Source organism: Cherax quadricarinatus, chromosome 11 (assembly GCF_038502225.1).
Source record: "Cherax quadricarinatus isolate ZL_2023a chromosome 11, ASM3850222v1, whole genome shotgun sequence".
Classification (NCBI taxonomy): domain Eukaryota; kingdom Metazoa; phylum Arthropoda; class Malacostraca; order Decapoda; family Parastacidae; genus Cherax; species Cherax quadricarinatus.
Genome location: NC_091302.1, coordinates 55237133 through 55262510, shown reverse-complemented (window position 1 = coordinate 55262510; position 25378 = coordinate 55237133). Strand labels below are relative to the sequence as shown.

The 25378-nt window shown below is 37.8% G+C and overlaps 1 protein-coding gene across 8 annotated transcripts in view; it reads right to left on the bottom strand.

Annotated features, from left to right (window-relative positions):
- The window catches only part of bark (protein bark beetle), a 227548-nt gene that overhangs the window by 23682 nt on the left and 178488 nt on the right, over positions 1-25378 (bottom strand). For 6 of the 8 annotated variants that reach the window (XM_070084174.1, XM_070084172.1, XM_070084173.1 and 3 more), the window contains 6 exons: positions 24684-24809; positions 15294-15471; positions 12277-12430; positions 11774-12024; positions 8246-8439; positions 4085-4273 (listed from right to left, as the gene is read on the bottom strand). In XM_070084174.1, the coding sequence (XP_069940275.1) occupies positions 4085-4273; positions 8246-8439; positions 11774-12024; positions 12277-12430; positions 15294-15471; positions 24684-24809 (1092 nt within the window). The remainder of the gene's footprint in view (positions 1-4084; positions 4274-8245; positions 8440-11773; positions 12025-12276; positions 12431-15293; positions 15472-24683; positions 24810-25378) is intronic. The other 2 variants (XM_070084177.1, XM_070084179.1) reach the window with 1 other exon arrangement.

Here is a 25378-nt window from a genome sequence, read left to right as displayed (position 1 = left end):
TGCATAACAGTAAATCTTCTATTTTTTGTAAGAATAAAAATTCAAAGTGGAAAGCCAAAGAAATATAAGAGGGGCCTAAGGATGTGACTAACGAACAGAGAACTTGTTATTTTAGTGCCAGGAATGTCTTTCTTGTTTATTCTGGACCCTATTCGGAAATTGGCATTTTTTTAAATTTGTGTGAAATTGGCAAAATTGCTAAATTCTGACCACTTTATTGGATAGTTGAAATCGGTAAATGGGTGGTTTCTTGTACTCATTCGATAGAAAAAATGGAGTTCTAGCGAAATAGTTATGATTTTTGTCGACTAGTACACTGGATTTGGCCGAAAATAGGGCTCAAAGTGGGCAAAATCGCCGATGCGTAAACATCACCGAGACCGCTAACTTCACGAGAGCATAATTCCATAAGTTTTCCATCAGATTTCATACTTTTGGTGTCATTACGATCAGGGGAAGATTCTCTATCTTTTCATAAGAAAAAATAATTTTTTTTTTTTTTGAAATTTGGGTGACCCTGAGAACAAGTCTCGGAGAGGGCCTGGCGACCCTGAAAGGGTTAAATATTGCTCTAATGGTATTATTACTAAAATTCAAAATAAGAAGAGTTTTTTTTTTTTCAATAGTACATGCCTTGTACTTCTTATCCCTTCCAACACTTAAGCCAGACTAATTGTTTTCTGTGAATCCCTTCAGTTAAAATAATTAATTTTTAACTCCTCATTGCATAATAAGGATCTGAACCTCTACTTACAATTTTACCAGTTTTGTCATCAACGTTACCAGCTCAGTACCATATCAATTGAACCATGATGGACTTAAGATAATGGACAGTATTCATGGCTTTATTCCCAATACAAATCCCCACTCAGAATGATGTAAAGTGTATGGTAGGGTTGTTATTGAAAGAATTAGAGGTAAGACAGAGCAGGATTGCAGATGAGCAAGGAGGCTTTAGAATGGGTAGGGTATGTGTAGATCAAGTGTTTACATTGAAGCATATATGTGAAAAGTATTTAGATAAAGGTAGGGAAGTTTTCATTGCATTTATGGATTTAGAAAAAAACATATGATAGGGTGGATAGGGGAGCAATGTGGCAGATGTTGCAAGTATATGGAATAGGTAGTAAGTTACTAAATGCTGTAAAGAGTATTTATGAGGATAGGCTCAGGCTAGGGTGTGTAGGAGAGAGGGAGATTACTTCCCAGTAATAGTAGGTTTTAGATAGGGATGTGTAATGCCACCATGGTTGTTTAACATATTTATAGATGTGGTTGTTCACCATGGTTGTTTAACCCCTTCAGGGTCCAAGGCCAAAATCTGAAGTGGTGCCCCAGTGTCCAAGAATTTTCCCCCCCAAAATTTGTTATTTTTTCTTATGAAATGGTAGAGAATCTTTTTGTGAAGGTAATAAAACAAAAGGTATGAAATTTGATGGAAAATTGACGAAATTATGCTCTCGCTAATTTTGATGTGTCAGCGATATTTACGAATCGGCTATTTTGCCGACTTTGACTCCCATTTTAGGCCAATTACATCATTCCAGTTGACCAAATTCTTAGCTATTTCACTAGTATTACTTCTATTCTATCGATTGAGCAGAAGAAATCGCCAAGTCAACTGTTTCAACTACAAAATAAAGTGACCGGAAATTGGTAATTTGGCCAATTTAACACAAAGTTCAAAATATTCCAATTTCAAAATAGCGTCCAGAATAAACAATGTAGGCATTCCTGGCACTAAACTAACATTTCCTCGGTTCATTAGTTACATTTTGAGGCTTTACAAATAAATCCCATTTTGATTTTTTATTCACATAATGAATTTTTATTCACACCAAAAAATAGAAGATTTACTGTTATGCAATATTGTAATAATTGTATAAATATCATCACCACATTTGTGAATGTATGTTAGACCCACCAGCTGGCGTGCATTTGATGTGTGAGGTCGTTTGTTTACTCTTGAACATCGGCAAAAATTTAACATTTCCGCTACTTTGAGCTCAGTTTCAAGCCATTTCCAGTGCTAAAACCAATCAAAATCATCTCTATTTCTGTAATATGTCTTCCATTCTATCAAATGAGACCAAGAAATTGCAAATACAACTATAAAAAACATACGAAAAACACTGCAAAGTTGCTGTTTTAATCGAAAATCGTGGTTTCAGTTTTTTTTCTCTCATTATACACAGTGTGCTGCAGGATTTGTTTTATGTGGTGCACACATACCACATAGATGTATTCTCTCATATCTAGGCCCAAGTGTACCACTCACAGTTTATCAGAGTGAGCTGAGCTCATGACGTAGATCTACGGTTTGGACCCTGAACGTAAAGCCGTAGATCTACGGGACGGACCCTGAAAGGGTTAACATATTTATAGATGTGGTTGTCCACTATGGTTGTTTAACATATTTATAGATGTGGTTGTAAAGAAGTAAATGCTAGGGTGTTTGGGAGAGGGGTGGGATTAAATTATGGGGAATCAAATACAAAATGGGAGTTGACACAATTACTTTTTGCTGATGATACTGTGCTTTTGAGAGATTCTTAAGAAAAGTTGCAAAAGTTAGTGGATGAGTTTGGGAGGGTATGTAAAGGTAGAAAGTTTAAAGTGAACATAGCTAAGAGCAAGGTGATGAGGGTATCAAATGATTTAGATAAAGAAAAAATTAGATATCACATTGGAGGGAGGGAGTATGGAAGAAGTGAATGTGTTCAGATATTTGAGAGTTGACTTGTCAGCAGACAGGTTTATGAAGGATGAGGTTAACCATAGAACAGATGAAGGAAAAAAGGTGAGTGATCCTTTGAGATATCTGTGGAGACAAAAAAAAAAATTTATCCATGGAGGAAAAGATGGGAATGTACAAGAGTATAGTGGTACTAACACTCTTATATGGGTGTGAAGCATAGGTTGTAACTGCTGAAGCAAGGAGGAGGTTGGAGGCTGTGGAGATGTCATGTCTAATAGCGATGTGTGGTGTAAATATTATGCAGAGAATTCGTAGTGTGGAAATTAGGAGGAGGTGTGGAGTTTCTAAAAGAATTAGTCAGAGGGCTGAAAAAGGGATGTAGAGGTGGTTTGGTCATTTAGAAAGAATGGAACAAAGTAGAATGACTTGGAGAATGTATAAATCTGTAGGTGAAGAGGGTTGGGTAGGTGGTGGTTCTAGGAAAGGGAGGGGGTAAAGGAGGTTTTCTGGGTGAGGGGCTTGGACTTCCAGCAAGTGTGCGTGAATGTGTTAGACATGAGTGAATGGAGACAAATTGTTTTTGGGACCTGACGAGGTGTTAGTGTGTGAGCAGGGTAATATTTTATGAAGGGATTCAGGAAATCCGGTTAGCTGGACTTGAGTCCTGGAGGTGGGAAGTACAATGCCTGCACTTTAAAGGAGGAGTTTGGGATATTGGCTGTTTGGAGTGACATCTAAACTGTCGTATCTAAGTGCCTCTGCAAAGATAGAGATTATGTATGAATGATGGTGAATGTGTTGAACGGTGATAAAAGCTTTTTCTGTCTTACTGGGTTTTTCTTTCTTTTTGCGTCGCTTTGCTTCGGTGGGAAACGGTCGATGGGTTAAAAAAAATCTTCAAATCTTCCTCTCAGGCTTACACCACACACAAAAGAGTAATGTTGTGTCAGACTTGAATGGACCCTGAGTTCATATTAAATTTTAACACTATCTTCCAGTTAGTTTAATTTTTTATACTCTTTCAGTCACTCTACCACCATACACTGCAGTATTCCTTGTATTTATTTATGGTGCTCATCATTTAGACTATCACTACTCATTACCAATCATTCATCACAGTGCCACTTTACCAGGCCTTCTGGAAAATCTCTATTATTATAATATTCATACAGCACTGGGGGTATAGGAGGTAGTAATCAAGAGTTGATTTGAAGGTGAAAGTAGCTCCAATTCTTAAGATCAGGTGTCCATCAGTATATAGTCACCTTCCTCGAAGGAAGGTATTTTATTGATATGTGTTGTAACAAGTCCCCCCTAACCTACACTATTTTTATATAGATAAGCTATACTCCCACATTAGACTTCTTACCACAGTAGTTATCGTACCTGGAGGGCGGAATGTTATTGTTTGAACCATTCCACTGTTGTGAGGGTGCTTCAGCAATGAAGGTACTGTTTTCTCGGGAGGTAAAGGTGGAGTTGTCCCTATATCCATGATTTTGAAAAGTCATATTAAAGCTAGGGTGCACTAGTTCATTCACATTTGCATTTTCCAGATTAGGGTCAGCAGAGAATCTGAAATAAAATTTTTGGATAACTTAAAATAATCAAATTTTAGACTCTGATCCTTCACAACATTAAGTCATTTTAATGATAATTTTCAACGTACGGTAAGGAGTAAAGAAGCAAAATACTGACATTAGTCTGTTAATGTTGAAACCTTAGAGCAGTATGCATGCATTACATCCCAAAAAAATCAAGCAGTTTATTAGATGAGAAGAAATTGGCTCATTTTCTTATGAAACTGAGCTAATAAAATTGTATTCTCTGGCTGATATCATAGGTCTGGTCATGGACTGGGCCATGGGGGCATTGACCCCCAAAACACTCTCCAGGTATACAATTATTAAATTAATGGAAAACCCTTAATTCTATAAACAACAGTGGTCATTAGAGATGCATAGGAAGGCTTGTTGGGAGAGTAAAGTAATATATTATCTTGAATGACAGCAAATGTACTGAAACCATTATCATGTCAGCAGTCTTTGACCAAAATTTATTGCAATCTAATAAATTCTTAAAGTGACACCTAATATGTAAAAGTGTTTTAATTCCATTTTCTAATTTCTGAGAATAAAGCTGTGTATAATAAAATACTACATGATACAATATCATGGCTGGAACAATTTACAACTAAACCACAGATAAGAAATGAAAACTAGACAATATGTTGCTACATCCTCAACCACCATTAAATCATGAGTGAGAAAGACAAGGACAGGAAGTCGAAAGTCAGGTCAAAGCATAACAGGAGGGTGACAAGATGGCCAAGTTCAGGTTGAGTCATGTTTTTTGAGGATTAAAGCATTTGTATTTCTGTTTTAACTAAGTAACTTGCTGTACCTTCACCATCTCTACTCAATCGCTCCACAAAACTGAAGATCACCAAGTCAGTTTGAAATGTGTAATTCTTTTGTATTTGACCATTTGTCATTAGCTTCCTTTCTTATTGTATTTATGATTGTAGTTACCTGCATAACAAGTCCTACTTAATGGTCTATGTCTAGTTCTTAAGTAGCATTTAATCCCTATGATTAGTTTGCCTGAAATGCATTGCATTATAATTAGTGGCTTTCTTTTGTGTCTACTAATGTTTTAATACACATAAAACTACAGTACTTGTACTTTATTGAGATATAATAACTGTATTGTATTTTATTCCTACAAACCTCTGGGTTTTCTTTTTTGTGGGTTTCAATTATCCAACACTTTTACTGATAAACAACCCATTACTGTAATAGATTCATCTACCTACAGGTTTTCTGGCACTATTTGAGTTTTTCAGGCTTATTTCATGGCCCCAAAATTTAAAGATAATCATAAGGTTTCGTTCAAATTGTGCTCAATGGATTTCCCATGTGCAAATCTCCTTTTATTTTAGACATTCTTTTTTATGATTGTCAGTATTAACTAAATTAGTAATTTATAATATATGCTCTCTGAAACAAATCCAAATTTGAAAAAAAAAAAATTTAACATGCAAACTAGGAATGGGATGATACCAAATTTTTTGCAGATTTTTTTTTTTTAACAGGTTGGCTGTTTCCCACCAAGGCAGGGTGATCCAATAAAGAAAGAAAAACCCAAAAAGAAAGAAAAAACTTTCATCACTCAACACTTTCACCATCACTCATACATAATCACTGTCTTTGCAAAGGCGCTCAGATACGACAGCTTAGACGTCCCTCTAAACTGCCAATTTCCCAAACCCCTCCTTTAAAGTGCAGACATTGTACTTCCCATTTCCAAGACTCAAATCCGGCAAACCAGTTTTCCTGAATCCCCTCACAAAATATTACGCTGCTCACACTCCAACAGCTCGTCAGGTCCCAAAAACCATTTGCCTCCATTCACTCCTATCTAACATGCTCACGCATGCTTGTTGGAAGTCCAAGCCCCTCACCCACAAAACCTCCTTTACCCCCTCCCTCCAATATTTTCGGGGACGACCCCTACCCCACCTTCCTTCCCCTACAGATTTATACGCTCTCCAAGTCATTCTACTTTGTTCCATTCTCTCTAAATGACCATACCATCTCAACAGCCCCTCTTCAGCCCTCTGACTAATACTTTTAGTAACTCCACACCTCCTAACTTCCACACTACGAATTCTCTGCATAATATTTACACCACACATTGCCCTTTGACACGACATCTCCACAGACTCCAGCCACCTCCTCGCTGCGGCATTTACAACCCAAGCTTCACACCCATATAAGAGTGTTGGTACCACTATACTCTTGTATATTCCCTTCTTTACCTCCATGGATAATGATTTTTGTCTCCAGATACCTCAACGCACCATTTGCCGTTTTTCCTTCATCAATTGTATGGTTAACCTTCGTTCCAGAAGGCTGTTAAAGTGCCGTTACCGAATGAATTTGTTCCCATGAGGAATAATGCAAATTAGATTAGTCCATTTCAGACCCTCAAAAATACACTTACAAAAGCACTTACAATAATACACTTACATAATTGGTCCAGTTAGGAGCAGTTCAAAACTCGGGGTACCACTATCTGAAAACATTCACTTCTTCTATACTTCCTCCCTCCAATGTGATATCAAATTTTTCTTTATCTAAATCATTTGATACCTTCATCACCTTACCATCTATGTTCATTTTCAACTTCTTACATTTTCAACTTCTGATACTGGTGCGAGTACCAATACTAGCAAAATTGGCCAATATCCATACTTTGGCACACCCCAGTGCAAATATAATTGTGCATTTATTCACAATTTTTAGTTCTGACGAAACTTGGAATGTAACCATACCCCTGCAAATGTGTAGAGATGACCTTACTACAAAAGGAAAACATATACAGTCATATTAAGGATGTTATGTAACACCTAACACGATAGTGTCCTGTGAAGACTCAAAGAAGGATAATTTTGGAAGAGGGCCAGTTTATGGGATAACTATGGTTCCTAACATGACAGGAAAAAACAAAATGTATCACTGCAAAGTTGCTGTGGTTTTTCAGCATGTAGGATTGACACTGTGTGCCACATTTGGCCAGAATACTGACTTGCATAAAGACATCTTTTTTTCTATTTAACATCAGCAGTGTGCTGCTACTTTATTCTATATAATAACTGCATCAAGACAGTTGTTGAGTGTACAGTAGAGATTATTCACATACTTCTGCTCTCGGGTCATTTACACTACAGCACTGCTTGGTGATTTACTGAACATGCTGTAACCCATTTTTAACTTTCAAACATTGTAATGATGCTTCTAACATTTAATATTTCCCACCTTTACATTTTCCCCTAATAAATCATTTATCTAAACTTTCTAAAGTATCTCTTGTTTCACATGCATAAATATGCAGAGGAGGGGTAGGGGTCGTCCTAGAAAAGGATGGAGGGAGGGGGTAAAAGAAGTTTTGTGTGCAAGGGGCTTGGACATGCAGCAGGCATGTGCAAGCGTGTTAAGAGTGAGTAGAGATGAATGGTTTTTGGGACCGAATGAGCTGTTGGAGTGTGAACAGGGTAATATTTGAGATCACAGGCCTGGCTTGAAAACAATTCCAAATCCAGTGATGTGGAAGTGGCAGAGCAATCAAGCAGTAGTAGTCTCATCAGTGTGAGTCTTGCTAGTGGGGATGGAAGGGACAGAAAGTTTTCTAATTACATCTTCACTAGCAAACCCAAACTGATGATGATGTGACCACTAGTATTACTTAACTAATTTACTACTTCTACCTCACTGGTTCAACTATATCTCTCAATTAAAGATATCCAGGTGCTGCACATGTGTGTTGTTCATCATTATTAAATTTTCAACTAAAGATGATAAATGTACACACGAAGTGCCCTGATGTCGAAGAGTCCTTGATGCTGGTGGAAAGTTCTTGATACAAGGAATTGGAGCTACCATTCCCTTTATTAAATCAACCTTTATTACTCCCATTTTCCAGGCACTATACAATCCTTACAAATTCAGTGTTTCTCTACAAATGTAATATCAATGCACCACTTACCTATTATCAAGTTCTGATGTGTAACCTGGGGGTGACTGAGGTGTTTCCTCATAAACAACAAAGCTTGGGTCCTCCTCCATTGAGGAATTAAAGTTAGATTTGGAGATGGAATCAAAAGATCCATGAAGACCATTCATCCGTGCTGCTCCTCCAAGAGAACCTCCACCCTTCATGGGTATTGCTCTCTGTGGATCCTGTGGAGTTTGAAAAGCAAAAATATATTTATTAAACTTATAAAGTATTGAGATAATTGTGAAAAGTATTAATCATATATATATAAAAACCTGGTTTTATCCAGGTATTATATGTAAATTAAACAGATTTTTTAAAATAGTATATGGTGATGTACAGCATAACCTCTTCATCACTATGTAAATGATAAAATATAAAGCATAGTTTAATCTGAAAAGCAATTATAATTTATTACATTATTAATATATCCTCAATGTTTCAAACCAAATTTCTTATTTTCATGTACCATACATATCTCACCGTGTAGTAATTAAAAGTTAGTTTCAAGGCTGCCTGAAATGCCTTGCATAACAAGTGGGTTTCTAGAAAGTATTTTTTTTTTTTTTTTCAACAAGTCGGCCGTCTCCCACCGAGGCAGGGTGACCCAAAAAAGAAAGAAAATCCCCAAAAAGAAAAATACTTTCATCATCATTCAACACTTTCACCACACTCACACATTATCACTGTTTTTGCAGAGGTGCTCATAATACAACAGTCTAGAAGCATACACATATAAAGATACACAACATATCCCTCCAAACTGCCAATATCCCAAACCCCTCCTTTAAAGTGCAGGCATTGTACTTCCCATTTCCAGGACTCGAGTCCGACTATATGAAAATAACCGGTTTCCCTGAATCCCTTCACTAAATATTATCCTGCTTACACTCCAACAGATCGTCAGGTCCCAAGTACCATTCGTCTCCATTCACTCCTAACACGCTCACGCACGCTTGCTGGAAGTCCAAGCCCCTTGCCCACAAAACCTCCTTTACCCCCTCTCTCCAACCCTTTCGAGGACGACCCCTACCCCTCCTTCCTTCCCCTATAGATTTATATGCTTTCCATGTCATTCTACTTTGATCCATTCTCTCTAAATGACCAAACCACCTCAACAACCCCTCTTCTGCCCTCTGACTAATACTTTTATTAACTCCACACCTTTTCCTAATTTCCACATTCCGAATTTTCTGCATAATATTTACACCACACATTGCCCTTAAACAGGACATCTCCACTGCCTCCAACCGTCTCCTCGCTGCTGCATTTACCACCCAAGCTTCACATCCATATAAGAGTGTTGGTACTACTATACTTTCATACATTCCCTTCTTTGCCTCCATAGATAACGTTTTTTGACTCCACATATACCTCAACACACCACTCACCTTTTTTCCCTCATCAATTCTATGATTAACCTCATCCTTCATAAATCCATCCGCCGACACGTCAACTCCAAAGTATCTGAAAACATTCACTTCTTCCATACTCCTCCTCCCCAATTTGATATCCAATTTTTCTTTATCTAAATCATTTGATACCCTCGTTACCTTACTCTTTTCTATGTTCACTTTCAACTTTCTACCTTTACACACATTCCCAAACTCATCCACTAACCTTTGCAATTTTTCTTTAGAATCTCCCATAAGCACAGTATCATCAACAAAAAGTAACTGTGTCAATTCCCATTTTGAATTTGATTTCCCAAAATTTAATCCCACCCCTCTCCCGAACACCCTAGCATTTACTTCCTTCACAACTCCATCTATAAATATATTAAACAACCATGGTGACATTACACATCCCTGTCTAAGACCTACTTTTACCAGGAAGTAGTCTCCCTCTCTTCTACACACCCTAACCTGAGCCTCACTATCCTCATAAAAACTCTTTACAGCATTTAATAACTTACCACCTATTCCATGTACCTGCAACATCTGCCACATTACTCCTCTATCCACTCTATCATATGCCTTTTCTAAATCCATAAATGCAATAAAAACTTCCCTACCTTTATCTAAATACTGTTCACATATATGTTTCAATGTAAACACTTGATCTACACATCCCCTACCCACTCTGAAACCTCCTTGCTCATCCGCAATCCTACATTCTGTCTTACCTCTAATTCTTTCAATTATAACCCTACCGTATACTTTTCCTGGTATACTCAGTAAACTTATTCCTCTATTATTTTTACAGTCTCTTTTGTCCCCTTTCCCTTTATATAAAGGGACTATACATGCTCTCCGCCAATCCCTAGGTACCTTCCCCTCTTTCATACATTTATTAAACAAAAGTACCAACCACTCCAACACTATATATCCCCCTGCTTTTAACATTTCTGTCATGATCCCATCAGTTCCAGCTGCTTTACCCCCTTTCATTCTATGTAATGCCTTACATACCTCCCCCACACTTACATTCTGCTCTTCTGCACTCCTAAAAGATGGTATACCTTCCTGACCAGTGCATGAAATTACCGCCTCTCTTTCTTCCTTAACATTTAAAAGTTCCTCAAAATATTCTAGCCATCTACCTAATACCTCCATCTCCCCATCTACTAACTCCCCTACTCTGTTTTTAACTGACAAATCCATACTTTCCCTAGGCTTTCTTAACTTGTTTAACTCACTCCAAAATTTTTTCTTATTTTCATTAAAATTTCTTGACAGTGCCTCTCCCACTCTATATCTGCTCTCCTTTTGCATTCTCTCACCACTCTCTTTACCTTTCTTTTACTCTCCATATACTCTGCTCTTCTTATAACACTTCTGCTTTGTAAAAACCTCTCATAAGCTACCTTTTTCTCTTTTATCACACCCTTAACTTCATCATTCCACCAATCACTCCTCTTTCCTCCTGCCCCCACCCTCCTATAACCACAAACTTCTGCCCCACATTCTAATACTGCATTTTTAAAACTATTCCAACCCTCTTCAACCCCCCCACTACTCATCTTTGCACTAGCCCACCTTTCTGCCAATAGTCGCTAATATCTCACCCGAACTTCCTCCTCCCTTAGTTTATACACTTTCACCTCCCTCTTACTTGTTGTTGCCACCTTCCTCTTTTCCCATCTACCTCTTACTCTAACTGTAGCTACAACTAAATAATGATCCGATATATCAGTTGCCCCTCTATAAACATGTACATCCTGGAGCCTACCCATCAACCTTTTATCCACCAATACATAATCTAATAGTAAACTAATAAACTAATAGTAGTTTATACACATCAATTACCATAATTGTATACAGTACAAGCACACCACTTTATAGAAATAAAGTTTGCTGTGTTTGTTTGAGACTAAATTTTAGTTCTTCAGTTACATATGAGTTAAAATGGTATTGTGTTCATTTCTGGGAAAGGATCAAATAATCTTTGCTGTTTAAAAGCCCTTATCCAAATTATTATTTTTCAACATAACTTACTACCTTCAAAACAAATTATGAAATGATAGCCCAATTATTATTATTTTACTGTAGATCAGTGCAACAACAAAAATAAACCAACCTCAATGATCCTTGTGTGCCCCATATCACTGAAGCCACCACTGGTAGTTGATATGGCAGATCTATTAGAACGGATGGATGCACGAATGGAATTCCTTCGCATTATGCGCTCCTTGCGTCGTTCCCGCGATTTACATACCCAACATGAAACGCATGCAGCTACAAGAATCAAGCAACCGAAAGTCACAGTTATGGCTGCTACAGCCAATGGGTCAGAAGTCCAAGCAAATTTATCAATTGTTTTATCTGGGTCTGTGGGTAAAAAAAATAAAAAAGTAGTAGTGTAAATTATATTATAATATGCATAAAGTTTGTATAGTATTTCATTTTGTCTACTTTTATAAAAAAGTCAGTATACTATACACTTATATATATTATATGTATGACATCACTGTCTAAATATATGAGAATGTGATATACATGCATTACACATGTACAAATATAAGTATGTATATTAAAAAACATATGCACTGAACAATGCTGAAGTATTATAATTCATCTTACCAGATTCACAAATAAAGGGGAGATTCAGATTGCAGTCAACAGAACGGACTTGTCTATATACAAAGGCAGCACATCCACTAATGACATCTAAGTGTTGAACCCACACCATATCATATTCCCATAAGTACTCGGGTTGCTGATCAAATATCCAATACTGCAGTAAAAACAAAGAACAGTTTTAAATGTTTTAACATAAAATACCAAGAGAAAAATATAAAATATTTATATATTTTTATTTATATATTTATATTTATAATGCGAGGGTCTTGGCAAGAGGCGTGGAGTTAAAAGATAAAGAATCACACATAAAGTGGGAGTTGTCACAGTTGCTCTTTGCTGATGACACTGTGCTATTGGGAGATTCTGAAGAGAAGTTGCAGAGATTGGTGGATGAATTTGGTAGGGTGTGCAAAAGAAGAAAATTGAAAGTGAATACAGGAAAGAGTAAGGTTATGAGGATAACAAAAAGATTAGGTGATGAAAGATTGGATATCAGATTGGAGGGAGAGAGTATGGAGGAGGTGAATGTATTCAGATATTTGGGAGTGGACGTGTCAGCGGATGGGTCTATGAAAGATGAGGTGAATCATAGAATTGATGAGGGGAAAAGGGTGAGTGGTGCACTTAGGAGTCTGTGGAGACAAAGAACTTTGTCCTTGGAGGCAAAGAGGGGAATGTATGAGAGTATAGTTTTACCAACGCTCGTATATGGGTGTGAAGCATGGGTGATGAATGTTGCAGCGAGGAGAAGGCTGGAGGCAGTGGAGATGTCATGTCTGAGAGCAATGTGTGGTGTGAATATAATGCAGAGAATTCGTAGTTTGGAAGTTAGGAGGAGGTGCGGGATTACCAAAACTGTTGTCCAGAGGGCTGAGGAAGGGATGTTAAGGTGGTTCGGACATGTGGAGAGAATGGAGCGAAACAGAATAACTTCAAGAGTGTATCAGTCTGTAGTGGAAGGAAGGTGGGGTAGGGGTCGGCCTAGGAAAGGTTGGAGGGAGAGGGTAAAGGAGGTTTTGTGTGCGAGGGGCTTGGACTTCCAGCAGGCATGCGTGAGCGTGTTTGATAGGAGTGAATGGAGACAAATGGTTTTTAATACTTGACGTGCTGTTGGAGTGTGAGCAAAGTAACATTTATGAAGGGGTTCAGGGAAACCGGCAGGCCGGACTTGAGTCCTGGAGATGGGAAGTACAGTGCCTGCACTCTGAAGGAGGGGTGTTAATGTTGCAGTTTAAAAACTGTAGTGTAAAGCACCCTTCTGGCAAGACAGTGATGGAGTGAATGATGGTGAAAGTTTTTCTTTTTCGGGCCACCCTGCCTTGGTGGGAATCGGCCAGTGTGATAATAAAAAAAATAAGCATTAATTGTATAATATGGTATTTCAACAATATTAATAAAGTAACTGTTGTCAGGCACCTGTGTAGGCCCTACATTTCTTTTACTAATAATATTCTTTAAACATAAACTGTAGTACCAGATGGGTGTGTCATACTTTAACTCCATATTACATTTTCCATGACTGGTTAAAGGTTCTCCCTGAATCATTTCATAAATGTTACTGTGCTCACACTCCATCACATCTATTAAAAAGTACTTTTTTCCATTCACTTACAAAACTTTTTTTTTTTCCAACACGTCGACCATCGCCCACCAAGGCAAGGTGACCCAAAAAAGAACAAAACACTTTCACCATCATTCACGCATAATCACTGTCTTTGCACAGGAACTTAGATATTACAGTTCAGATGTCACTCCAAACAGCCAATATCCCAAGCCCCTCCTTTAAAGTGCAGGATTGTACTTCCTACCTCTAGGACTCAATTTAATATAATATATTATAAATTTATTACAGAACACAAAACAAAGAATTTTCTGTTTTTTGTTTTTTGTTTTTTTTCAACAAGTTGGCCATCTCCCACTGAGGCAGGGTGACCCAAAAAGAAAGAAAATCCCCAAAAAGAAAATACTTTCATCATTATTCAACATTTTCACCTCACTCACATATAATCACTGTTTTCGCAGAGGTGCCCAGAATACAAAGCTTAGAAACATATACGTATAAAGATACACAACATATCCCTCCAAACTGCCAATATGTACTGTACCAAAATCATGTTATGGTAATATTGTTAATGACTGCCTAAAATACTGAGTGTGCTGTAGGAACCACATTATTAATATAATACAACAGATTTATTTCTGTGGTTTTTTACACACTGGTCATTGCCCACCAGGGTAGGGTGATCCAAAGGATGGAAACACATTCACTAGCTATACTCACCTATCTGTGGTTCCAGGAGTCAATTCTCAGATCCTGGCCTTTCCACTTAACTTGCCAGTCTTCAGATTCATTCCCTCTTAGCCTTGTGGGCCCTATCATACCTGCTCTTAAATCTATGTATGGAGCCTGCCACCAGCACTTCCTCACCAAGATCATTCCACTTCCCAACCACTCTGAAACTAAAAAAAATACTTCCTAATATCTCCATGGCTCATCTGTGAATAACTTCTAGAGGTGCCTCCAAGTTCCTGTTTCTTGCCTTTCAAACAACCTGTCCCTGTCTATCTTATCAAATCCTCTAAGTATTTTGTATGCTGTTATCATGTCCCCCTGGTTCTTTTATCTTCCAGTTCTGCTAGGTGCAATTCCATCAGCTTCTTCTTGTAGTTTGTGAACCTTAGTTCAGGAACAAGCCTTGTTGCATACCTCTGCACTTTCTCCAGTTTCTTAACATGCTCTTTGAAGTACAGGCTCCATACTGGTGCTCCATACACATGTCGTATAACGGTTACTGCCTTATGAATATGCTCACCCAATTGTTTGGAGACAATACCATTAACCTATACAATGATCTTCAAGCTACTTAATGAAATGACTACTTTATTGTGTTTACAATACTATGGAGGTACAGAAATATTATTTTTTAATGTATTCTGTAAACTCATTCCATTTTAAATATTATGTTATTATCTGCTATTCTTTCAAATATAAAAAACGAGTTAGAAAGTTACAGTACCTGGACGTCCCAGTACCACTTCTGTAGGAAGGGCAAGGAGGCATTGTCCTTCTTGCAGAATGCCTTAGCTTCTTCGTGTGTGACTGGAGCACCTACATAAAGATAACAAGCATCACCAACTCGTGTGTAGCCTGGTTCACACCCGTGTAGTAGCGAGTAGTTGTTTAGCTTCCACTGACTGTTGAAAAAATATTTATAAAAATTTAGTATCTATTTCAGCTATAAATTACAAGATAGTAAGACAAAATTTCAAGTTTTATGAAAATTATAACGTTAAGCAACAGATATACAGATATATATATATATATATATATATATATATATATATATATATATATATATATATATATATATATATATATATATATATATTATTTTATTTTTTTTTTTTTATTATCACACCGGCCGATTCCCACCAAGGCAGGGTGGCCCAAAAAAGAAAAACTTTCACCATCATTCACTCCATCACTGTCTTGCCAGAAGGGTGCTTTACACTACAGTTTTTAAACTGCAACATTAACACCCCTCCTTCAGAGTGCAGGCACTGTACTTCCCATCTCCAGGACTCAAGTCCGGCCTGCCGGTTTCCCTGAATCCCTTCATAAATGTTACTTTGCTCACACTCCAACAGCACGTCAAGTATTAAAAACCATTTGTCTCCATTCACTCCTATCAAACACGCTCACGCATGCCTGCTGGAAGTCCAAGCCCCTCGCACACAAAACCTCCTTTACCCCCTCCCTCCAACCCTTCCTAGGCCGACCCCTACCCCGCCTTCCTTCCACTACAGACTGATACACTCTTGAAGTCATTCTGTTTCGCTCCATTCTCTCTACATGTCCGAACCACCTCAACAACCCTTCCTCAGCCCTCTGGACAACAGTTTTGGTAATCCCGCACCTCCTCCTAACTTCCAAACTACGAATTCTCTGCATTATATTCACACCACACATTGCCCTCAGACATGACATCTCCACTGCCTCCAGCCTTCTCCTCGCTGCAACATTCATCACCCACGCTTCACACCCATATAAGAGCGTTGGTAAAACTATACTCTCATACATTCCCCTCTTTGCCTCCAAGGACAAAGTTCTTTGTCTCCACAGACTCCTAAGTGCACCACTCACTCTTTTTCCCTCATCAATTCTATGATTCACCTCATCTTTCATAGACCCATCCGCTGACACGTCCACTCCCAAATATCTGAATACGTTCACCTCCTCCATACTCTCTCCCTCCAATCTGATATTCAATCTTTCATCACCTAATCTTTTTGTTATCCTCATAACCTTACTCTTTCCTGTATTCACCTTTAATTTTCTTCTTTTGCACACCCTACCAAATTCATCCACCAATCTCTGCAACTTCTCTTCAGAATCTCCCAAGAGCACAGTGTCATCAGCAAAGAGCAGCTGTGACAACTCCCACTTTGTGTGTGATTCTTTATCTTTTAACTCCACGCCTCTTGCCAAGACCCTCGCATTTACTTCTCTTACAACCCCATCTATAAATATATTAAACAACCACGGTGACATCACACATCCTTGTCTAAGGCCTACTTTTACTGGGAAAAAATTTCCTTCTTTCCTACATACTCTAACTTGAGCCTCACTATCCTCGTAAAAACTCTTCACTGCTTTCAGTAACCTACCTCCTACACCATACACTTGCAACATCTGCCACATTGCCCCCCTATCCACCCTGTCATACGCCTTTTCCAAATCCATAAATGCCACAAAGACCTCTTTAGCCTTATCTAAATACTGTTCACTTATATGTTTCACTGTAAACACCTGGTCCACACACCCCCTACCTTTCCTAAAGCCTCCTTGTTCATCTGCTATCCTATTCTCCGTCTTACTCTTAATTCTTTCAATTATAACTCTACCATACACTTTACCAGGTACACTCAACAGACTTATCCCCCTATAATTTTTGCACTCTCTTTTATCCCCTTTGCCTTTATACAAAGGAACTATGCATGCTCTCTGCCAATCCCTAGGTACCTTACCCTCTTCCATACATTTATTAAATAATTGCACCAACCACTCCAAAACTATATCCCCACCTGCTTTTAACATTTCTATCTTTATCCCATCAATCCCGGCTGCCTTACCCCCTTTCATTTTACCTACTGCCTCACGAACTTCCCCCACACTCACAACTGGCTCTTCCTCACTCCTACAAGATGCTATTCCTCCTTGCCCTATACACGAAATCACAGCTTCCCTATCTTCATCAACATTTAACAATTCCTCAAAATATTCCTTCCATCTTCCCAATACCTCTAACTCTCCATTTAATAACTCTCCTCTCCTATTTTTAACTGACAAATCCATTTGTTCTCTAGGCTTTCTTAACTTGTTAATCTCACTCCAAAACTTTTTCTTATTTTCAACAAAATTTGTTGATAACATCTCACCCACTCTCTCATTTGCTCTCTTTTTACATTGCTTCACCACTCTCTTAACTTCTCTCTTTTTCTCCATATACTCTTCCCTCCTTGCATCACTTCTACTTTGTAAAAACTTCTCATATGCTAACTTTTTCTCCCTTACTACTCTCTTTACATCATCATTCCACCAATCGCTCCTCTTCCCTCCTGCACCCACTTTCCTGTAACCACAAACTTCTGCTGAACACTCTAACACTACATTTTTAAACCTACCCCATACCTCTTCGACCCCATTGCCTATGCTCTCATTAGCCCATCTATCCTCCAATAGCTGTTTATATCTTACCCTAACTGCCTCCTCTTTTAGTTTATAAACCTTCACCTCTCTCTTCCCTGATGCTTCTATTCTCCTTGTATCCCATCTACCTTTTACTCTCAGTGTAGCTACAACTAGAAAGTGATCTGATATATCTGTGGCCCCTCTATAAACATGTACATCCTGAAGTCTACTCAACAGTCTTTTATCTACCAATACATAATCCAACAAACTACTGTCATTTCGCCCTACATCATATCGTGTATACTTATTTATCCTCTTTTTCTTAAAATATGTATTACCTATAACTAAACCCCTTTCTATACAAAGTTCAATCAAAGGGCTCCCATTATCATTTACACCTGGCACCCCAAACTTACCTACCACACCCTCTCTAAAAGTTTCTCCTACTTTAGCATTCAAGTCCCCTACCACAATTACTCTCTCACTTGGTTCAAAGGCTCCTATACATTCACTTAACATCTCCCAAAATCTCTCTCTCTCCTCTGCATTCCTCTCTTCTCCAGGTGCATACACGCTTATTATGACCCACTTCTCGCATCCAACCTTTACTTTAATCCACATAATTCTTGAATTTACACATTCATATTCTCTTTTCTCCTTCCATAACTGATCATTTAACATTACTGCTACCCCTTCCTTTGCTCTAACTCTCTCAGATACTCCAGATTTAATCCCATTTATTTCCCCCCACTGAAACTCTCCTACCCCCTTCAGCTTTGTTTCGCTTAGGGCCAGGACATCCAAATTCTTTTCATTCATAACATCAGCAATCATCTGTTTCTTGTCATCCGCACTACATCCACGCACATTTAAGCAACCCAGTTTTATAAAGTTTTTCTTCTTCTCTTTTTTAGTAATTGTATACAGGAGAAGGGGTTACTAGCCCATTGCTCCCGGCATTTTAGTCGCCTCATACGACACGCATGGCTTACGGAGGAAAGATTCTTTTCCACTTCCCCATGGACAATAGAAGAAATAAAAAAGAACAAGAGCTATTTAGAAAAAGGAGAAAAACCTAGATGTATGTATATATATATATGCATGTGCGTGTCTGTGAAGTGTGACCAAAGTGTAAGTAGGAGTAGCAAGATATCCCTGTTATCTTAGCGTGTTTATGAGACAGAAAAAGAAACCAGCAATCCTACCATCATGCAAAACAGTTACAGGTTTTTGTTTCACAGTCATCTGGCAGGACGGTAGTACTTCCCTGGGTGGTTGCTGTCTACCAACCTACTACCTTCTATATATATATATATATATATATATATATATATATATATATATATATATATATATATATATATATATATATATGTATATATATGTATATATATATATATATATATATATATATATATATATATATATATATATATATATATATATATATATATATATATATATATATATATATATATATATATATATATATATATATATATATATATACATATATATATATATATATATATATATACATACATATATATATATATATACATACATATATATATACATATATATACATATATACATATATATATACATATACATATATACATATATATATACATATACATATATACATATATATATACATATATATACATATATATACATATATATATACATATATATATACATATATATATACATATTGTAGGTAGTAGGTTGGTAGACAGCAACCACCCAGGGAGGTACTACCGTCCTGCCAAGTGAGTGTAAAACGAAAGCCTGTGATTGTTTTACATGATGGTAGGATTGCTGATGTCTTTTGTCTGTCTCATAAATATGCAAGATTACAGGCATGTCTTGCTACTTCTACTTACACTTAGGTCACACTACACATACATATACACATTTATTCATACACACTCATCTGAGTTTTCTTTGATTTTATCTTAATAGTTCTTGGTCTTATTAATTTTCCTTTTATATCCATGGGGAAGTGGAATAAGAATCTTTCCTCCGTAAGCCATGCGTGTTGTAAAAGTCAACTAAAATGCCGGGAACAATGGGCTAGTAACCCCTTTTCCTGTAAAGATTACTAAAAAGAATAAGAAGAAGAAAATTGTCAAAGTGGGAAGTCTGAATGTGCGTGGATGTTGTGCAGATGATAAGAAAGAGATGATTGTGGATGTTATGAATGAGAAGAAGCTGGATGTCCTGGCTTTAAGTGAAACAAAGCTGAAGGGGGTGGGAGAGTTTCAGTGGAGAGGAATAAATGGGATTAGGTCAGGGGTTTCAAATAGAGTTAGAGCTAAAGAAGGAGTAGCAATAATGTTGAAGGATAAGCTATGGCAGGAAAAGAGGGACTATAAATGTATTAATTCAAGGATTATGTGGAGTAAAATAAAGATTGGATGTGAAAAGTGGGTTATAATAAACGTGTATGCACCTGGAGAAGAGAGAAGTGTAGAGGAGAGAGAGAGATTTTGGGAAATGTTGAGTGAATGCGTGGGGAGTTTTGAATCAAGTGTGAGAGTAATGGTGGTTGGGGATTTCAATGCTAAAGTGGGTAAAAATGTTATGGAGGGAGTAGTAGGTAAATTTGGGGTGCCAGGGGTAAATGTAAATGGGGAGCCTTTAATTGAGCTATGTGTAGAAAGAAATTTGGTAATAAGTAATACATATTTTATGAAAAAGAGGATAAATAAATATACAAGGTATGATGTAGCACGTAATGAAAGTAGTTTATTAGATTATGTATTGGTGGATAAAAGGTTGATGGGTAGGCTCCAGGATGTACATGTTTATAGAGGGGCAACTGATATATCGGATCATTATTTAGTTGTAGCTACAGTTAGAGTAAGAGGTAGATGGGAAAAGAGGAAGGTGGCAACAACAAGTAAGAGGGAGGTGAAAGTGTATAAACTAAGGGAGGAGGAAGTTCGGGTGAGATATAAGCGACTATTGGCAGAAAGGTGGGATAGTGCAAAGATGAGTAATGGGGGGGTTGAAGAGGGTTGGAATAGTTTTAAAAATGCAGTATTAGAATGTGGGGCAGAAGTTTGTGGTTATAGGAGGGAGGGTGCAGGAGGAAAGAGGAGTGATTGGTGGAATGATGAAGTAAAGGGTGTGATAAAAGAGAAAAAGGTAGCTTATGAGAGGTTTTTACAAAGCAGAAGTGTTATAAGAAAAGCAGAATATATGGAGAGTAAAAGAAAGGTAAAGAGAGTGGTGAGAGAGTGCAAAAGGAGAGCAGATGATAGAGTGGGAGAGGCACTGTCAAGAAATTTTAATGAAAATAAGAAAAAATTTTGGAGTGAGTTAAACAAGTTAAGAAAGCCAAGGAAAAATATGGATTTGTCAGTTAAAAACAGAGTAGGGGAGTTAGTAGATGGGGAGATGGAGGTATTGGGTAGATGGCGAGAATATTTTGAGGAACTTTTAAATGTTAAGGAAGAAACAGAGGCAGTAATTTCATGCACTGGTCAGGGAGGTATACCATCTTTTAGGAGTGAAGAAGAGCAGAATGTAAGTGTGGGGGAGGTACGTGAGGCATTACATAAAATGAAAGGGGGTAAAGCAGCTGGTACTGATGGGATCATGACAGAAATGTTAAAAGCAGGGGGGGATATAGTGTTGGAGTGGTTGGTACTTTTGTTCAATAAATGTATGAAAGAGGGGAAGGTACCTAGGGATTGGCGGAGAGCATGTATAGTCCCTTTATATAAAGGGAAAGGGGACAAAAGAGACTGTAAAAATTATAGAGGAATAAGCTTACTGAGTATACCAGGAAAAGTGTACGGTAGGGTTATAATTGAAAGAATTAGAGGTAAGACAGAATGTAGGATTGCGGATGAGCAAGGAGGTTTCAGAGTGGGTAGGGGATGTGTAGATCAAGTGTTTACATTGAAGCATATATGTGAACAGTATTTAGATAAAGGTAGGGAAGTTTTTATTGCATTTATGGATTTAGAAAAGGCATATGATAGAGTGGATAGAGGAGCAATGTGGCAGATGTTGCAAGTATATGGAATAGGTGGTAAGTTATTAAATGCTGTAAAGAGTTTTTATGAAGATAGTGAGGCTCAGGTTAGGGTGTGTAGAAGAGAGGGAGACTATTTCCCGGTAAAAGTAGGTCTTAGACAGGGATGTGTAATGTCACCACATTGCTCCCCTATCCACTCTATCATATGCCTTTTCTATATCCATAAATGCAATAAAAACTTCCCTACCTTTATCTAAATACTGTTCACATATATGCTTTAATGTAAACACTTGATCTACACATCCCCTACCCACTCTAAAACCTCCTTACTCATCCGCAATTCTACATTCTGTCTTACCTCTAATTCTTTCAATAATAACCCTACCATACACTTTTCCTGGTATACTTAGTAAACTTATTCCTCTATAATTTTTACAATCTCTTTTGTCCCCCTTCCCCTTATATAAAGGGACTATACACGCTCTCCGCCAATCCCTAGGTACCTTCCCCTCTTTCGTACATTTATTAAAAAAAAAGACCAACCACTCCAACACTACATTCCCCCCTGCTTTTAACATTTCTGTCATGATCCTGTCAGTTCCAGCTGCTTTACCCCCTTTCATTCTACATAATGCCTCATGCACCTCTCCCACACTCACATCCTGCTCCTCTTCACTCCTAAAAGATGGTAAACCTCCCTGGCCAGTGCATGAAATTACCGCCTCCTTTTCTTCATCGACATTTAAAAGTTCCTCAAAATATTCTCGCCATCTACCCAATACCTCCATCTCCCCATCTAACTCCCCTACTCTGTTTTTAACTGACAAATCCATTCGTTCCCTAGGCTTTCTTAACTTGTTTAACTCACTCCAAAATTTTTTCTCATTTTCATTAAAATTCCTTAATATATATTGGGATTGGCAGAGAGCATGTATAGTAGTCTCTTTATATAAAGGGAAGGGGGGCAAAAGAGATTGTAAAAATTATAGCGGAATAAGCTTACTGAGTATGCCAGGAAAAATGTACGGTAGGGTTATAATTGAAAGAATTGGAGGTAAGACAGAATGTAGGATTGTGGATGAGTAAGGAGGTTTCAAAGTGGGTAGGGGATGTGTAGATCAAGTGTTTACATTAAAGCATATATGTGAACAGTATTTAGATAAAGGTAGGGAAGTTTTTATTGCATTTATGGATATAGAAAAGGCATATGATAGAGTGGATAGGGGAGCAATGTGGCAGATGTTGCAAGTATATGGAATAGGTGGTAAGTTACTAAATGAGAAAAAGAGTTTTTATGAGGGTAGTGAGGCTTAGGTTAGGGTGTGTAGAAGAGAGGGAGACTACTTCCCGGTAAAAGTAGGTCTTAGACAGGGATGTGTAATGTCACCATGGTTGTTTAATATATTTATAGATGGGGTTGTAAAAGAAGTAAATGCTAGGGTGTTCGATAGAGGGGTGGGATTAAATTATGGGGAATCAAATACAAAATGGGAATTGACATAGTTGCTTTTTGCTGATGATACTGTGCTAATGGGAGATTCTAAAGAAAAATTGCAAAGTTTAGTGGATGAGTTTGGGAGTGTGTGTAAAGGTAGAAAGTTGAAAGTGAACATAGAAAAGAGTAAGGTGATGAGGGTATCAAATTGGGGAGGAGGAGTATGGAAGAAGTGAATGTTTTCAGATACTTGGGAGTTGACGTGTCGGCGGATGGATTTATGAAGGATGAGGTTAATCATAGAATTGATGAAGGAAAAAAGGTGAGTGGTGCATTGAGGTATATGTGGAGACAAAAAACATTATCCATGGAGGCAAAGAAGGGAATGTATGAAAGTACAGTAGTACCAACAATCTTATACGGGTGTGAAGCTTGGGTTGTGAATGCAGCAGTGAGGAGGCGGCTAGAGGCAGTGGAGATGTCCTGTCTAAGGGCAGTGTGTGGTGTAAATATTATGCAGAAAATTTGGAGTGTGGAAATTAGGAGAAGGTGTGGAGTTAATAAAAGTATTAGTCAGAGGGCTCAAGAGGGGTTGTTGAGGTGATTTGGTCATTTAGAGAGAATGGATCAAAGTAGAATGACATGGAGAGCATATAAATCTGAAGGGGAAGGAAGGCAGGGTAGGGGTCGTCCTCGAAAAGGTTGGAAGGGGTAAGGGAGGTTTTGTGGGCGAGGGACTTGGACTTCCAGCAGGTGTGCATGAGCGTGTTCGATAGGAGTGAATGGAGACGAATGGTATTTGGGACCTGACAATCTGTTGGAATGTGAGCAGGGTAATATTTAGTGAAGGGATTCAGGGAAACCAGTTATTTTTATATAGCTGGACTTGAGTCCTGGAAATGGGAAGTACAATGCCTGCACTTTAAAGGAGGGGTTCGGGATATTGGCACTTTGGAGGGATTTGTTGTGTATCTTTATACGTATATGCTTCTAAACTGTTGTGTTCTGAGCACCTCTGCAAAAACAGTGATTATGTGTGAGTGTGGTGAAAGTGTTGAATGATGATAAAGGTATTTTCTTTTTGGGGATTTTCTTTCTTTTTGGGTCACCCTGCCTCGGTGAGAGACGGCCGACTTGTTTAAAAAAAGAAAAAAAAAAATGTTTTACTGCATGAAAACTTTGTGTAATAAGTAGATATATTGCAAGCAGCACACTATATCCTTCATACATGCTCCCATGAATACTAAAATGCATAAACATATATAGTTACAAGTATAATTTTATACCTATAGTCAACACGAAGAAGTGTCTCATCATCTGTTCTATCATGGATGCGTCCAGACACAGCAACTGATGTATTAAAGCCCCACCAGTTATTTCTGGCATCAATAGGGGTCTTCCAAACATCTGATCTGTAAAACCAAGCAGTATATATAGATGCAACACTTAATTTTATAAAACAAAATTATATTAATTTTCCCAATTCAATCTTGACAATGGTGTGTGTACTTGCTGCAAGTGAAAATATATGGAGAATGAAACACCATAAATTTCAGTTAACCCTTTGACTGTCGCAACCCCCAATCCTGAGGTGTCTCCTGGTGTCGCAAAATTTAAAAAAAAAAAATTATTTTTTCTTATGAAATGATAGAGAATCTTTTCCCGATTGTAATGACACCAAAAAAACGAGATTTGATCAAAAACTGACGGAATTATGCTCTCGCGAAGTTAGCGACCTCGGCGCTGTTTACAAATCGGCGATTTCGCCCACTTTGAGCCCTATTTTCGGCTAATTCCATTGTTCCAGTCGCCCAAACTCATAGCTATTTCTTTAGAACTCCATTTTTTCTATTGATTGAGTACAAGAAACTGCCCATTTACCGATTTCAACTACCTAATAATGTGGTCAGAGATTTGCAATTTGGCCAATTTCACGAAAACTAAAAAATATGACAATTTCAAAATAAAGTCCAGAATGAAC